This window comes from Staurois parvus, unplaced genomic scaffold (assembly GCF_062004578.1).
Source record: "Staurois parvus isolate SC_StPar_1 unplaced genomic scaffold, SC_StPar_1.0 ptg000745l, whole genome shotgun sequence".
NCBI lineage: Eukaryota > Metazoa > Chordata > Amphibia > Anura > Ranidae > Staurois > Staurois parvus.
In genome coordinates this window covers 247,913-264,645 of record NW_028318541.1, presented here as the reverse complement: position 1 = coordinate 264,645, position 16,733 = coordinate 247,913, and the positions used below count along the sequence as shown (strand labels likewise).

At 45.1% G+C, this 16,733-nt stretch overlaps 1 protein-coding gene across 1 annotated transcript in view; it reads right to left on the bottom strand.

Annotated features, from left to right (window-relative positions):
- The window catches only part of JPH3 (junctophilin 3), a 140,021-nt gene that overhangs the window by 64,872 nt on the left and 58,416 nt on the right, over nucleotides 1-16,733 (bottom strand). Inside the window, exon 2 of the mRNA XM_089654117.1 lies at nucleotides 8-785. Coding sequence (XP_089510243.1) covers nucleotides 8-785 — 778 coding nt within the window. The remainder of the gene's footprint in view (nucleotides 1-7; nucleotides 786-16,733) is intronic.

The window sequence follows — 16,733 nt, the reverse complement described above, 5'->3', positions numbered from 1 at the left end:
CCCTCACCTTGACGCCGCAATTTCCGCCTTCTGCTTGGCAATGTTGTTTGCCCTCTCGGCCTGCTCCACGGCCCGGTCCACCTTCTCCCGGATTTTGCTGGCCCGGAGCGGGATCAGGTTCTTCCTCTTTCCGCTCACCAGGACGTTCTGCTTGTACTTCCCCTCCTCCTTGGTGCCATCCGGGAAGGTCATGCAGCCATAGCCATGCCGCTTGTTGTTGGCCCACTCCCCCTCGTACTTCAACCCATCCGAGCGCTGGCTCACCCCAAAGCCGGAGCGCTTATCGTGCTTCCACTCGCCCATGTAGACCTCAGTGGTGGTGGCATCGATGTCGTCCTCGATGACGGACAGCTCCGTCTCGCCTTCGCCCAGGCTGATGGTGGAGTTGATGTCGCTGGCGGTGGAGCTGACAGTGCTCATGCCGGCCTCGCTGCGGAACGAGCTTTGCTTGCTCCGCTGGCTGGCCAGCGAGCTCTTTGACTCCGACTTGCGCAGCTTCAAGCCGCTGAGGATAGACCTCCGGAAGATGCCTTTCTTCTTGTTTTTTAACATCTCTGCATCGCTGTGCGCCATCAACACAAACCCTCCCCTGGAGACGGCGGGGCTGCCGGCCACCCCACATGAGGCGTCCGGGTGCATGGCCGTGCCATTGGTGTGCTCGCTACGGAGCGAGTTTATAGAGGTCCTAAGAGGCGATCTGATAACTGCGGCCATCCCATAGGGAACGCTCTGGCGCACTCCAAACCCTTGTCGTATTCCCGCAGCCCACTGACCTTGGTAGGTACCTGGAAGAGACAAAAATACAGGACATAGTGTTACCAAAAATGGCAATGGACCTCAGTAATCAAAACTCCTGTAATATAAACGGTCCTAGGTGCCCTATAGATGCCAATCATCTTTCACCACTTTAAAGATACTGGGAAGGCTGCAGCATGACACTATAGCACCTTGGGTCCACCAAATCTCAACAATTCTTCAATACTTTCTGCTAAAGTTAAGATCTCTCAAACATTCTAAATTCTTCTGTTGGCCCAAAACTATTATCAGAGGACTTATGGTCCAATGAGAGGAAGGTCATGATACTACCAGGTAATACTAAATCTGATTGGCTGGGGTTTTTGGGTCCCGTATTTCTCATCTACAGGCCTTGTACTGCTTCAGCCCATACAGTGCCCATATGGAAATGACCAGTCTTCTTTACAGAAAGTGACAGCTGGAAGAATGAAAGATCAAATCTGAATGGCTAAAAAGCAAGAATAATTGAAAATGAATTCTCTGTAAAGGAACAAAGACAAACGTCAACTATGAAATTACTCAGTGATACTTCTTTGTTGTATTTGTGTACAGAGACAGTTCATAGAAAATACCATTCAAGATTCCAGTACAGATAATTACGGGAGAAAACACAATTCATATTTCCCATAATGCCCCACTATGGAGTTTAATTTACATGCTGTTATGTATAGGATAGATAGATAGATAGATAGATAGATAGATAGATAGATAGATAGATAGATAGATAGATAGATAGATAGATGATATGTCTGTAGAAAGATAAACAGATAGAAGGAAAGATTGGAGACTTTGAATAGATGGCTAGACAGACAGATAGATAGATAGATAGATAGATAGATAGATAGATAGATAGATAGATAGATAGATAGATAGATAGATGATATGTCTGTAGAAAGATAAACAGATAGAAGGAAAGATTGGAGACTTTGAATAGATGGCTAGACAGACAGATAGATAGATAGATAGATAGATAGATAGATAGATAGATAGATAGATAGATAGATAATATGTAGATAGAAAGACAGACATATAGTTAGAAAGATAAGAAAGAGATAGATAGAATTGATCATAGATAGATAATAATGTAGCATTTATTACATATTATATGTTATTATGTATAGAAAATAGATTAAAAGTAGGTAATGAATAGACAGGTACTGGATAGATAGATAGATAGATAGATAGATAGATAGATAGATAGATAGATAGATAGATAGATAGACCAATGATAGATAGAAAGTGAATAGGTACGAAATAGAAAGATAGATAGATAGATAGATAGATAGATAGATAGATAGATAGATAGATAGACAGATAGATAGAATTAATTGATCATAGATAGATAATAATGTAGCATTTATTACATATTATATGTTATTATGTATAGAAAATAGATTAAAGATAGGTATTGAATAGACAGGTACTGGATAGATAGATAGATAGATAGATAGACAGATAGAAAGAAAGATAGGAGATACATACATATATATCGAATAGATAGATAGATACAGTCAGGTCCATAAATATTGGGACATCGACACAATTCTAACATTTTTGGCTCTATACACCACCACAATGGATTTGAAATGAAACGAACAAGATGTGATTTAACTGCAGACTGTCAGCTTTAATTTGAGGGTATTTACATCCCAATCAGGTGAACGGTGTAGGAATTACAACAGTTTGCATATGTGCCTCCCACTTGTTAAGGGACCAAAAGTAATGGGACAATTGGCTTCTCAGCTGTTCCATGGCCAGGTGTGTGTTATTCCCTCATTATCCCAATTACAATGAGCAAATAAAAGGTCCAGAGTTCATTTCAAGTGTGCTATTTGCATTTGGAATCTGTTGCTGTCAACTCTCAAGATGAGATCCAAAGAGCTGTCACTATCAGTGAAGCAAGCCATCATTAGGCTGAAAAAACAAAACAAACCCACCAGAGAGATAGCAAAAACATTAGGTGTGGCCAAAACAACTGTTTGGAACATTCCTAAAAAGAAGGAACGCACTGGTGAGCTCAGCAACACCAAAAGACCCGGAAGACCACAGAGAACAACTGTGGTGGATGACCGAAGAACTCTTTCCCTGGTGAAGAAAACACCCTTCACAACAGTTGGCCAGATCAGGAACACTCTCCAGGAGGTAGGTGTATGTGTGTCAAAGTCAACAATCAAGATTTCCCCACAGTGAATACAGAGGGTTCACCACAAGATGGAAACCATTGGTGAGCCTCAAAAACAGGAAGGCCAGATTAGAGTTTGCCAAACGACATCTAAAAAAGCCTTCACAGTTCTGGAACAACATCCTATGGACAGATGAGACCGAGATCAACTTGTACCAGAGTGATGGGAAGAGAAGAGTATGGAGAAGGAAAGGAACTGCTCATGATCCTAAGCATACCACCTCATCAGTGAAGCATGGTGGTGGTAGTGTCACGGCGTGGGCATGTATGGCTGCCAATGGAACTGGTTCTCTTGTATTTATTGATGATGTGACTGCTGACAAAAGCAACAGGATGAATTCTGAAGTGTTTCGGGAATATTATCTGCTCATATTCAGCCAAATGCTTCACAACTCATTGGACGCCGCTTCACAGTGCAGATGGACAATGACCCAAAGCATACTGCAAAAGCAACCAAACAGTTTTTTAAGGGAAAGAAGTGGAATGTTATGCAATGGCCAAGTCAATCACCTGACCTGAATCCGATTGAGCATGCATTTCACTTGCTGAAGACAAAACTGAAGGGAAAATGCCCCAAGAACAAGCAGGAACTGAAGACAGTTGCAGTAGAGGCCTGGCAGAGCATCACCAGGGATGAAACCCAGCGTCTGGTGATGTCTATGCGTTCCACACTTCAGGCTGTAATTGACTGCAAAGGATTTGCAACCAAGTATTAAAAAGTGAAAGTTTGATTTATGATTATTATTCTGTCCCATTACTTTTGGTCCCTTAACAAGTGGAAGGCACATATGCAAACTGTTGTAATTCCTATACCGTTCACCTGATTTGGATGTAAATACCCTCAAATTAAAGCTGACAGTCTGCAGTTAAAGCACATCTTGTTCGTTTCATTTCAAATCCATTGTGGTGGTGTATAGAGCCAAAAATGTTAGAATTGTGTCGATGTCCCAATATTTATGGACCTGACTGTAGATAGATAGATAGAATTGATCATAGATAGATAATAATAATGTAGCATTTATTACATATTATATGTTATTATGTATAGAAAATAGATTAAAGATAGGTATTGAATAGACAGGTACTGGATAGATAGATAAATAGATAGATAGATAGATAGATAGATAGATAGATAGATAGATAGATAGATAGATAGGTAGGTAGATAATTTGTCACATGGAATTGCACTCTGCACACCCTTTAGCTGGCTCTCTTCCTCTAATGGAACTCCTGCTGTATATCATTGTCCTCCTCTATACATACTGTCCAGTACTTTGTAATTACAATGTCAGGTGGCAGCCACACTTGTCCTTTAGGTAGGCTGTACTGCCTGCTTAGTAGTGCTGCACAATGACCGTACATTACTGCTCCTAGTTCACCATGCCAGTCTACCAGCCCAGTATGACTGACCAGGGACAATGGGCTACCTGCACGGCAAAGATTATATGTTTAAAGTTGTTCAGCAAAGAAGGTGAATTGCAAGACAGGTGGTCAGAGGATTATTCTATACATATGTAATACAATACAACTGTGGAAATATGGGACAGCAAACTGTAAAAGTTACATAAAAAATAAAGAAAGATTAAATAATGAGCTCCCCAACTTTCTCTATTAAAGTGACCCACTGCTGGCTCAGCCCCCCCCCCCCCCCTTTACTGGTGCTTTGATAAGGGGGATCCCCACTCCTACACCACAGATCAGAGCTCTTGCACTGAGCCAGGAAAAGATGAGAGTTTCTATGGTAGATTCTCTCTATGACAGGTACGTGGTCTCAGGTGCCAAAGTAGCAGATGTGGCATCAGCTCAGCCTGGGGATGCGTTATGTCAAAGTCGCGTCTAAGTAGCTTTGAGAGTTTGCGCTTGCGGCTGTTTGCACAAGCTGTTGAATCGCAAAGGCCTTGTTCTAATTTAACCGTCAAACTTGTCACCCAACCTCAGCAGCTCTGGCGCCATCGCTGTTTAACAGACCGTGATGAGCGCAGCAGAAGCTGGGTGCCGACAGTTGCTGCATATCCACTGATCAGTCATTAAATCATTTATATATATTTATAAAAAACATATTTTTTATTTGATTATATAAAAGCCTCTCTTCCAAAACCCTCGAGACTGCTGCTGGGTGCCACCATCTTGGATGTGATGTCAGAAGATTTAGAGCTGTCAGTCAGGTGATTCTCCCTAGCACTGGTGATCAAATTTCTTGACATGGGCGGACCTCAAGGGCAGGCCCTGACATCATCACAGGGCCACACATAAAATTCACTGAATATTCAGCATCAGAGACTGCAGACATACAACAGGATATAGTCAAAGACTATGGGCAGGAGATGGTCAGAGACTGAAGACATACTACAGGAGATGGTCAGGGACAGCAGACATAATATAGGAGGCAGTCAGAGACTGCAGACATACTTGAGGAGATTGTCAGAGACTGCAGACATACTACAGGAGACGGTCAGAGACTGCAGACATACTACAGGAGACGGTCAGAGACTGCAGACATGCTTCAAAAGATGGCCAGAGACTGCAGACATACTACAGGAGATGGTCAGGGACTGCAGACATACTAGAGGAGATGGTCAGAGACTGCAGACATACTACAGGTGATGGTCAGAGACTGCAGACATACTACAGGTGATGGTCAGAGACGGCAGATATACTACAGGAGGCAATAAGAAACTGAAAACATACTGCAGGAGATGGTCAGAGACTGCAGACATACTACAGGATATGGTCAGAGATGGCAAACATACTACAGGAGATGGTGAGACAGCAGACACACTGCAGGAGACAGACAGAGACTGCAGACCTACTACAGGAGATGGTCAGAGATGGGAGACAAACAACAGGAGATGGTCAAAGACTGCCGACATACTACAGGAGATGGTCAGAGATGGCAGACATACTACAGGAAACGGTCAGAGACTGCAGACATACTACAGGAAACGGTCAGAGACTGCAAACATACTGCAGGAGACAGGGGCAGACTGACAACTCATGGGGCCCCCAGGCAATAGGGGATCATGGCGCCCCCGTGTCTTTGCCCAAACTCAAAAAGCCTATGAAAAAGGTACCAGGAACATCTCATGGGGCCCCCTACTGGCCCCGAGCCCTCGGGCAGTGCCCGAGTTTCCAAATGGTCAGTCCGCCCCTGACAGGAGATGGTCAGAGACTGCAGACATACTACAGGAGATGGTCAGAGACTGCAGACATACTACAGGAGATGGTCAGAGACTGCAGACATACTACAGGTGATGGTCAGAGACTGCAGACATACTACAGGTGATGGTCAGAGACTGCAGAGTTACTACAGGAGATGGTCAGAGACTGCAGAGTTACTACAGGAGATGGTCAGAGACTGCAGACATACTACAGGAGATGGTCAGAGACTGCACATATAAAACAGGATATGGTCAGAGATGGGAGACATACAACAGGAGACGGTCAAAGACTGCAGACACACTACAGGAGATGGTCAGAGACTGCAGACCTACCACAGGAGATGGTCAGATACTGCAGACACACTACAGGAAATGGTCAGAGACTGCAGACATACTACAGGATATGGTCAGAGACTGTAGACATAATTAAGGAAATGTTGGAGACTGGAAACATATTACATGAGACTGCTAGAAATCACTGCTAAAACAGGGCAAAAGGGAAATACAGATTAGTGTCTGCAGGGCCTCTAGGGTTGCAAAAAAGTGGCAAAGGGCAGCAGGCTGGGCAACATGGCTCTATAGTATCCCCCATTCACTTCTCCCCTGCCATCTACCTAAAAGGTTATGTAGTGAAATTAAGGGAGTGACAGGGGAGCTGGGTCAGCATAGACAATCATGAGACACTCTCCTCAGAAGAGGAGCCAGAGGGGAAAAGGCAATGAAGCTCCAATACATATGCACAGCACACCACAACACATGGTAACGCACTACCGTGCGTTATGGCACGCTGCATTGCCAAATATGGTGCATGTTTTGGGTGATTTAGTGCATTTTTTTCTTGCAATAACATGCATTGCATTAAGGCAGCCCATTAAAATGAAGAGTCTGGCAGTGCGCCAAAACATCCTAAAAACCCCGGAATGGATCATTTTCGGAAACACAATGCATTGCGGTGTATTACCATGCGTTGTGGTGTGCTGCATCACATCCGTGTTAAGGCTGCGTTGCTTCAGTGCATTGGGGTGCCATTTGAAGTGCATATATTACACAGTTTGAATGGCACGCAGTTCCATCGCATGTGCAGTGCCGTGCACAACAACGCATGGTAAAGCACTTCTGTGCACTGCGGCGCACTGTGTTGTTGAAAATGGTGCATGTCCAGGGGCGGACTGACCATTCCAGCACTCGGGCACTGCCCGAGGTCCCTGGGTCAGTAGGAGGCCCCATGAGATGCCCCTGGTACCTTTCATTGGCTTTTTTGGGTGTGGGTGAGGACACAGGGGCCCCATGATCCCCTATTGCCCGGGGGCCCCATGAGTTGTCAGTCCGCCCCTGTGCATGTCCAATTTTTGCATGATGTAGTGCACTGGGAGCCCATTCATTTGAACAGACTGCCTTAACGAATTGCAAGTTAATGCATGAAAAATGAGCATTAGCGCACACGTACACCAGGGCGCCGAGGTCTGAAAGGGCCTTAATAGGCATCATTTGTGTCTCAGCCACTTGTGTTGCAAAGGGAACTAGATCCATCTCCGAGCAAAGCTGAGACCCCCTGAAGAGAATTTCCCGGCGTCGTCACAGAGTTTCCTTTCTACGCCGCACAGATCTCACCGGGAACCTGCAACAATGGCGGCCTCAGGAGATTCAACTCACAGGAGATAATAAAGAAAACACGCCAAACATCAAACTCGACGTCAAAAAGGACGCCTGGCGCTACATCATCAGTGCCGTATCATGTGCTATCACTCGCCTGAATATCGCCCTATTAATCACTCCTCTCCGAGCCGAAGAAAGTCTTTGTTCCCAGACAAAGGCGGAATCTCCGGGGAAACTTCATGAAGAAATAAAGAAAAAAATAAACCCACAGAACGCAAAACGCGCAAAGCAAATCCCCGATCCCCGCTCGCAGTACATCACAGGGTTTGGGGCCCTCCGAATCTTCAGGGTTTGGATGACATTTATTTTAGTTGTTATTCTTTTTATGTTTTTAAACTGTGTCTTTATATCTGTTTTTGTACTATACATATACAATTATTGTTTTACAAATCAAGGATTCCCAGAGCAGTGTGGGTTAGCAAAAAGGACGGCATCGTGGGAGTAGCTTTGCCTTGAGGCTCTGTTTGTTGGAGTGAAACCTCCCACTGAGCTGTTTGATATGGGAGGAGTCACTAAACCGATGACTCTAAAGGCTGAACTGATATCTGAAAATCGCATGAATGCGTTTTTCACGCTAGACACAAAGGGCCATTCATTTACATATGCTGCCCTACGTGTGACAAACACACCAAAAAAGCTCATGTACCTTTTAGGGCGTTGAGCTCCATGTTGTGCATTTTGGCACATACAAAAACGCATTTCTTCTGTGAACATGCGTAAAATCAGGCGCTTTTGCACATGTTCATGCAACACTTCAATGTGAATGGAGGCTACAGCTAGGTTCACATCAAGTGTCATGTGAACGGGGATTTTGTTGCTGCACTCATAGCACTCATGTGACCGGGCTTCTCTACTTGCGACAAACACACCAAAGAAGCTCCTGGGTCTTTTCTGGGGGTTGAGTTTCCCACATGTTTTGACGCACACATAAAACTCTTCTGCATGCTGCGTTTAGGGTGCCATGAACAATGAATGGTACCGCAAACGCAACATGCATTTCTCGTGTTTCATGAGCATACGCAAAAATGTACACTTTTGCACACATCCACAGAAAGCTAAGATGTGAATAGAGCCTAAAGCCTCATTTAAACTTTTAGCAGGCGGTTGATTTGTGTTTTTACCACCCCTCAACCTAACATGGCAGCCAGAGGAGGTGATACGGCTGCCATGGCTGTGATGCTTTGCTTCATGACCATAGTGAGCCCCAGGGGTGGACTGACCATTTGGAAACACGGGCACTGCCCGAGGGCCCGGGGTCAGTAGGGGGCCTCATGAGATGCCCCTGGTACCTTTTTCATAGGCTTTTTTGAGTTTGGGCAAGGACACAGGGGCCCCATGATCCCCTATTGCCCGGGGGCCCCATGAGTTGTCAGTCGGCCCCTGGTAAGTCCTCAGGCACACGGGACGCTGTGATAACACTGGTACAGGGGCGGACTGACCATTTGGGAACTCAGGCTCTGCCCGAGGGCTTGGGGGCAATAGGGGGCCCCGTGAGATGCCCCTGGTGCCTTTCATAGGCTTTTTTGGGTGTGGTTTGAGTGTGGACACAGGGGCCCCATGATCTCCTATTGCCCAGGGGCCCCATGCGCTGGTAACATTAGATGTGTAAAGTCACATTAAAAACGTGAGTTTTTCAGCTTTTTTTAGCATTTTTGCATTAGCGTTTAGCGCCTTTTTGACGTGATTAGTGGCGTTTTCCCATGTTTGCATTTTTTAGAGTTTTTTTGGACCAAAAAAAATATTTTTTTGGTCAAAAACGCTCTCCTTTTTGGTCAAAAACTCCTCTAGAATCCCACTAGTCCTGTTTTTTTTTTCCAGCCAAAAAACTTTGATTCCAGTCTATGTGTGTATGGACAGATAGGATAACATGCTGGGGGGTTTACTAGCTGTAGGAAAAAAACGTCAAAAGCCAAAAACAGCCGCTGTAAAAACGTCAAGTGTGCATAAGGACTGAAAATGATACCACAGGATGCATTCTGCAGGCAGCACCTCCAACCAAACAACCCATTCGAGTGAATAGTGCCGCACCGCAACTGCACATAAAGCACATGGTTATGGCACAGTGGGGGGACCTTTCAAGGGTTAAAACAGGCACCACATTTATTTCAGGTACTTATATATTGCAATCAATTTACACAGCACTTTACATATATATTGTACATTCACATCAGTCCCTAACCCTCAAGGGGTGTACAATCTAAGGTCCCTAACTCACATTCATATATTCACATACTAGGGACAATTTATACAGGAGCCAATTCACCTACCAACATGTCTTTGGAATGTGAGAGGAAACCCACACAGGCACAACATGCAAACTCCAGGCAGGAAGTGTCATGGTTGGGATTTGAACTGGTGACCCTAGTGCTGACAGGTGGAAGTGCTAACCACTTAGCTACCCACAGTAACATCTAATTTCAATGTACATGTCAAACGCCTCTGAAAAGCTATTATTATTTATTTCAGGTACTTATATAGCGCCGTCAATTTACACAGCACTTTACATATATATTGTACATTCACATCAGTCCCTAACCCTCAAGGGGCGTACAATCGAAGGTCCCTAACTTACATTCATACATACACACACTAGGGCCAATTTAGACAGGAGCCAATTAACCTACCAGCAGGGGCAAACTGACCATTTGGAAACTCAGGCACTGCCTGAGGGCCCAGGGTCAGTAGGGGGCCCCATGAGATGCCCCTGGTACCTTTTTCATAGGCTTTTTTGAGTTTGGACAAGGACACAGGGGCCCCATGATCCCCTATTGCCCAGGGGCCCCATGAGTTGTTAGTCTGCCCCTGCCTACCAGCATGTCTTTGGAGTGTGGGATGAAACCCATACAGGCACAGGGAGAACATGCAAACTCCAGGCAGGTGGTGCCGTGGTTGGGATATGAACCAATGACCCTAGTACTGCCAGGTGGAAGTGCTAACCATTCAGCCACTGTGCTGCCCATATTGTTGCATAGTGGCCCTTTCTTTGTGATTCAGATTGATCCTTTAAAAACCATCCTTGAGCTTCAGTCAGTACCTTTTGCCTAGGCTGAGATGCTGTCATCAGTCTGCTTCAGGCAGGAAGAAGCGTTTCCTCAGTCTCCCCTCCCCCAGTGATCACAGTGTACATTACAAAGTTGTAGCAAGGTGAGAGGCTGCAGCAGGGTCTGATCTGTGTCAGACATTTGTGAACAGTCAAGAACTGCCCAGGCAAGTGCAGATTCCTGTCTTCCATGAACCAGCAGGAAATAGCGGGTGGTCGCAGACACATAGCATGCACAGGTGTCAGGTATGGGATTTGCAAATACATTGTATTCCGTCACAAGGAAGCGATGCTAATTGTTATCCTGACTTCAACCGGAATTCTTGATTTAAAAATACCATCCCGCGTTTTAATTAGATCGGAGTGCTTCTTTAACAAAACGTGTTCCTTTCTCAGCAGCTGTGAGTCATACGCTCAACACCTTCCACATCTTATAATAGCATGAGTGTTATAGGAGGAAGCTGGGGCGTCAGCGGAATTAGTTACCACACGCATTATGCAAACTTTTTCATGGAATTTTATAGAGAACGTTTTCTTGTAATATCTAAGAAATATAATGTACCAGCCCTTCCCTAGTGATCACTGCCATGCTGCAGCAGCTGGAAGATTTACAGAAGGCGGTGCTTTTCAATGGGTCACATGACCTGCTCGCTGCCATCTTCACACATACAAAAGTTCAGGAAAAAGTCGATGTTATGTGAAGGTGCATTCTCATAGCCTCTATTGGCCCCTCCCCCTGGGATGTCCAACTTTCACAGAGATCACAGTACTTCCTTTGACATTGCCTCATTCACTTGCTTTTCTCTCCACAGGATGGCACCATCTTTGTTCAGGCATCACCCCGGATCCGCATCTACATTTGGGACTGAGATGCTGGCTCACAGTCACGTAAATCCAGGTGCCTGCACAGTTCTTGGTTGTGTTCACAAATGTCTGACGCAGATCAGCCCCCTGCTGTAGCCTCTTACCTTGTACAGTCTGATCACTGGGGGAGGGGAGACTGAAAAAATGCTCCCTCCTGCCTGCAGCAGACTGATCATTGGGTGAGGGGAGACTGAAGAAATGCTTCCTCCTGCCTGTAGCAGGCTGATCACTGGGGGAGAGGAGACTGAGAAAATGCTTCCTTCTGCCTGCAGCAGACTGATCACTGCATGAGAGGAGACTGGGGAAATGCTTGCTCCTGCCTGCAGCAGACTGATCACTGGGTGAGGGGAGACTGAAGAAATACCTCCTCCTGCCTGCAGCAGACTGATCACTGGGGGAGGGGATACTGAGGAAATGCTTCCTCCAGCCCGTGCTCCCTGGTATATCAGCACCTCTGGGTGCCATTGTTGCATTTTTACCACAACTCGGGTACTGAAAGCCTTGTGTAGGAAATGGAAGAATTTCTGAATCTCAAGAACTGTCCAGCATACAGAAAAATGTCTGCCTCTGACCATAACCAATTCTTAAAGTATTAATTATGGGGAGGAGGGGAGACTGAGGAAATATTTCCTCCTGCCTGTAGCAGACTGATCACTGAGCGAGCTGAGACTGAGGAAATACTTCCACCTGCTTGTAGCAGACTGATCACTGGGGGGGGGGGGGGACTGAGGAAATTCTTCCTCCTTCCTGCAGCAGACTGATCACTGGTAGAGGGGAGACTGAGGAAATGCTTCCTCCTGCCTGTAGCAAACTGATCACTGGGAGAGGGGAGACTGAGGAAATGCTTCCTCCTGCCTGTAGCAAACTGATCACTGGGAGAGGGGAGACTGAGGAAATGCTTCCTCCTGCCTGCAGCAGACTGATCACTGGGAGAGGGGAGACTGAGGAAATGCTTCCTCCTGCCTGTAGCAGATTGATCACTGGGGGAGACTGAGGAAATGCTTCCTTCTGCCTATAGCAAACTGATCACTGGGGGGGAGACTGAGGAACTGCTTCCTCCTGCCTCTAGCAGACTGATCACTGGGGAAGGGGGGGGGGGAGACTGAGGAAATGCTTCCACTTGCCTGCAGTAGACTGATCACTGTGGGAGGGGAGACTGAGGAAATGCTTCCTCCTGCCTGCAGCAGACTGATGACATCATCTTAACCTAGGCAAAGTCTCTGACTGGTGATTAAAGACGGCTAATTACGGATAAAAGGTGATGTCACAGTATATTGTGTTGTAATGTATCTGTACAGACTTGTAATGTAATGAGGTCCATTTTAGAGGCCGCACTGCGTTCGCCACCACCTCTCTCTGCCTTATGCGCTGTGAGCTCATCCCTCGCTAAGCCCCCATCCCCCCCCCCCCCCCCCCCGCAGATCTCACAGCCCCTTCAGAAGCGCAGCGCCATTGTTTGCACAGAATAAAAGCTCGCGGCACTATTATAAAACAACCTCTCTGTGCTGTAATCGGTTTAATCGATGCCCCCGAAAAAAAAAAATCCCGGCGCTCCTGCTGACTCACTTGTCGCTCGCTGCGCACGTACTCCAAGGTGGATGAGTAAATTAGGTCACTGACTGTTTCCTTCAAAGAGACCTTTTTTAGATTTCGCCTTTTTTTTCATTCCAAGAGCTAAAATTGGCTTTTTTTTCGGAGCGCTCAGATTGTTTTCAAGGCGAATGTTCAATTAGCTCTCCTACCTGCGGCTATGGTGGTTTTCACCGAGCGGAGAAGTCGTCTAAATCCGGCCAGATGTCTCGATAATGGAGAGCGGCACCTCTGGGTGCCATTTTTACCGCAACTCGGGTAATGAAAGCCTTGTATAGGAAATGGAAGAATCGCTGAAAGATCACAAGGACTGTCCAGCATGCTGAAAAATGTCTGCCTCTGATCATTATTTATTATTTATTTCAGGTACTTATATAGAGCTGTCAATTTACACAGCACTTTACATATATATTGTACATTCACATCAGTCCCTAACCCTCAAGGGGCGTACAATCTAAGGTCCCTAACTCACATTCATACATACACATACTAGGGACAATTTAGACAGGAGCCAATACCAGCATGTCTTTGGAGTGTGGGAGGAAACCGGAGTACCCAGAGGAAACCCACGCAGGCACAGGGAGAACATGCAAACTCCAGGCAGGTGGTGCCATGGCTGGAATTCAAACCAACGACCCGAGTACTGCCAGGTAGTGCGGGTCAAAACCAACAACTGGAGAGCAGCAGGTGAGAAGAGGACAGCGCTTGACTGGCTGGACTGGTGATTGCATTTATTCAGCATAGGTAACATACAGGGGTGGACTGACAACTCATGGGGCCCCCGGGAAATAGGGGATCATGGGGCCCCTGTGTCTTTGCCCAAACTCAAAAAAGCCTATGAAAAAGGTACCAGGGGCATCTCATGGGGCCCCCTACTGACCCCGGGCCCTCGGGCAGTGCCCGAGTTTCCAAATGGTCAGTCCGCCCCTGGGACTCACCATGGTCATGAAGCAAAGCTTCACAGCCATGGCAGCCGTGACACCTCCTCTGGCTGCCATGTTAGGTTGAGGGGGTGGTAAAAACACAAATCAACCACCTGCTAAAAGCTATGGTAACATAGGTTGTATATAGAAGTCTAAGGAGGCTCCACTCCTATCAGTTAGGACCTTGGCCCCTCTTTGGCCACACCCCACCAGAACCCCTACTGGACACTACACTTGATCTTAGCCAAAAGGCCAAGAAGTGAACCACCCCAGTTGGCTAGTTGACAATTTTTGATTTGTAGGCATTTTGCAAACTAGCCAACTGGGGTGGTTCACTTCTTGGCCTTTTGGCTTAGGTCAAGTGTAGTGTCGCATTTCACCGCATCCAGGGGCAGACTGACAAATCATGGGGCCCCCGGACAATAGGGGATCATGGGGCCCCCGTGTCTTTGCCCAAACTCAAAAAAGCCTATGAAAAAGGGACCAGGGGCATCTCATGGGGCCCCCTACTGACCCCGGGCCCTCGGGCAGTGCCTGAGTTTCCAAATGGTCAGTCCACCCCTGACCCCATCCCAGGGCCTAATTGTAGACAACTGCTGTTAAGACCCAGGGGTGGGGTGAAACGCGTCAGTTGTGGCCTGAGGTGGCCAGGCTGTCGCCAGAGCTGGCCAAGCTGAGGTTGCTTCACCGCTACCTTACATCTGACTGAAAGGAAAGCAGTGTCCTTAGGGGCGGTTCAAACCATAGAAACGCAGTGCAGATACAGTCGGGATACATTTCTGCATGCACATTTTTTATGCGTTCCAGTGTGTTTTTGATGCGTTCTTGACGCATTCCGGTGCTTTTTTTATGCATTCCAGTTCATTTTTGGTGCGTTCTGGTGCATTTTACCGCATTCCAATACAGTTCAGTGCCGAAAAAATGCAGCCTGTTCTACTTTTTTTTTTCTGCAACCGGAACACACTGGAATGGCAAGCACTGATGTGGCCTATGACATTGACAACCATATAACCTACTTTCTGTGCGCTTTGGATGCAGAAAAAAGGCAACTGAAATGCATGGAGCGTGAGCTGGCCCTTAGACTTTTTTATACAACTGCTCTCCTGGATGTGTATCTGCAGACAAATGATGAAGGGGTACGTTTTACTAAAACTAATATAGTAACATTGCATGAAAAAGATACATCCTATCAATTTCAGGGAAAACACAAAAACAAAGAACTAAAATAAAACAATGTATCAAAGTTCTGTATTGTCAACAATGACTGCTTCTACCTCCCCACCAGCAGGAGTTGTAGACCTGCAATTTAAAATGCAGAAAATGGTAACTCAAAGCCCGGGTTCACACTGATGCGGTCCGGAATTCGCAGCGTTTTCTGTTTGAATTCCGCACCGCATCCCAATCGCACCTAGCCTAAGGCAGGATTCACACTTGAGCATCTTTGAGCGATGTTTCCCATGTTTTTGTGCACAACTTTTGCGCATTTTTCAGGAGTTTTTGAGCTTTGGCGTTTTTTTTTCATTAGCCAACAGAGAAAAATATCATCTGTTGCATCATCTGTTGCTATGTTTTTCAGCTTCTTTAGCTTTTTCATCAGCTTTTATTTCTTTATTTTATCATTATTCATTTATTATATATTTTTGTTTTTTTTTGCTAGAGTAGGGTTAATATTTTATGTATTGTCTTCTTCTTGTTTATTTTTTATTGCTAGGCTTAGGGTGTTAATGTTAACACTAATAATAATAAATTAAGAAATAAATGTAAAATAAATAAAAATAATCATAAATAAATAATAAACAAATACAATAAATCAATGATGTGTAATAATAAATAAATAATAATTAACCCCCTAAATCTTAAAAAATAAATAAATTATTGTTAATGCCAATTATAATAATAAAAATAATAATAATAGAATAATAAAAAAACAAAATAAAGAAAATATTATTGATATAATAAATAAAAAAAAATTATATTTATTAATTATTATTATTATTATTGTTGTTATTATTATTTTTTTAGGGTTATGGGGTTATTTTAGGGGTTAATTACTATTTATTTATTATTACATATTATTTAGGCATATATTATTACAGGTTTTTTAAACATTTTCTCATTTGAGTAGAAAATCGCGCACAAGTGCGCGCAAATCACGTGTATCCATTAATTTCCGTGGAATTAAAAATGCTCAAAAACATGAAAATCTGCCTGAACTGAGCCACAAAAAGAGCTCTAGAACTTGTTTGAGCTTCGGGCGCTTGGTTTCAAGTGACTTGGAGTGGAGATGCGCACCATCTCCATTGAGAATAATTGATTTTTTTTCTCCTCAAGCGTTTTTGAGCTTGGAGCTTCAAGCTACAAATTGCTCAAGTGTGAATCCAGCCTCAGGCTCCATAAAAACCTACACAAGTTTCAGGCAATGTGTGTCAGGCAATGTGTGGTTTAACACACATTGCCTGACACAGGGCAGGAGAATCTCCATTCTTTTCTATGGGGCCCGTTCACACCTGTGCACTGCAATGTGT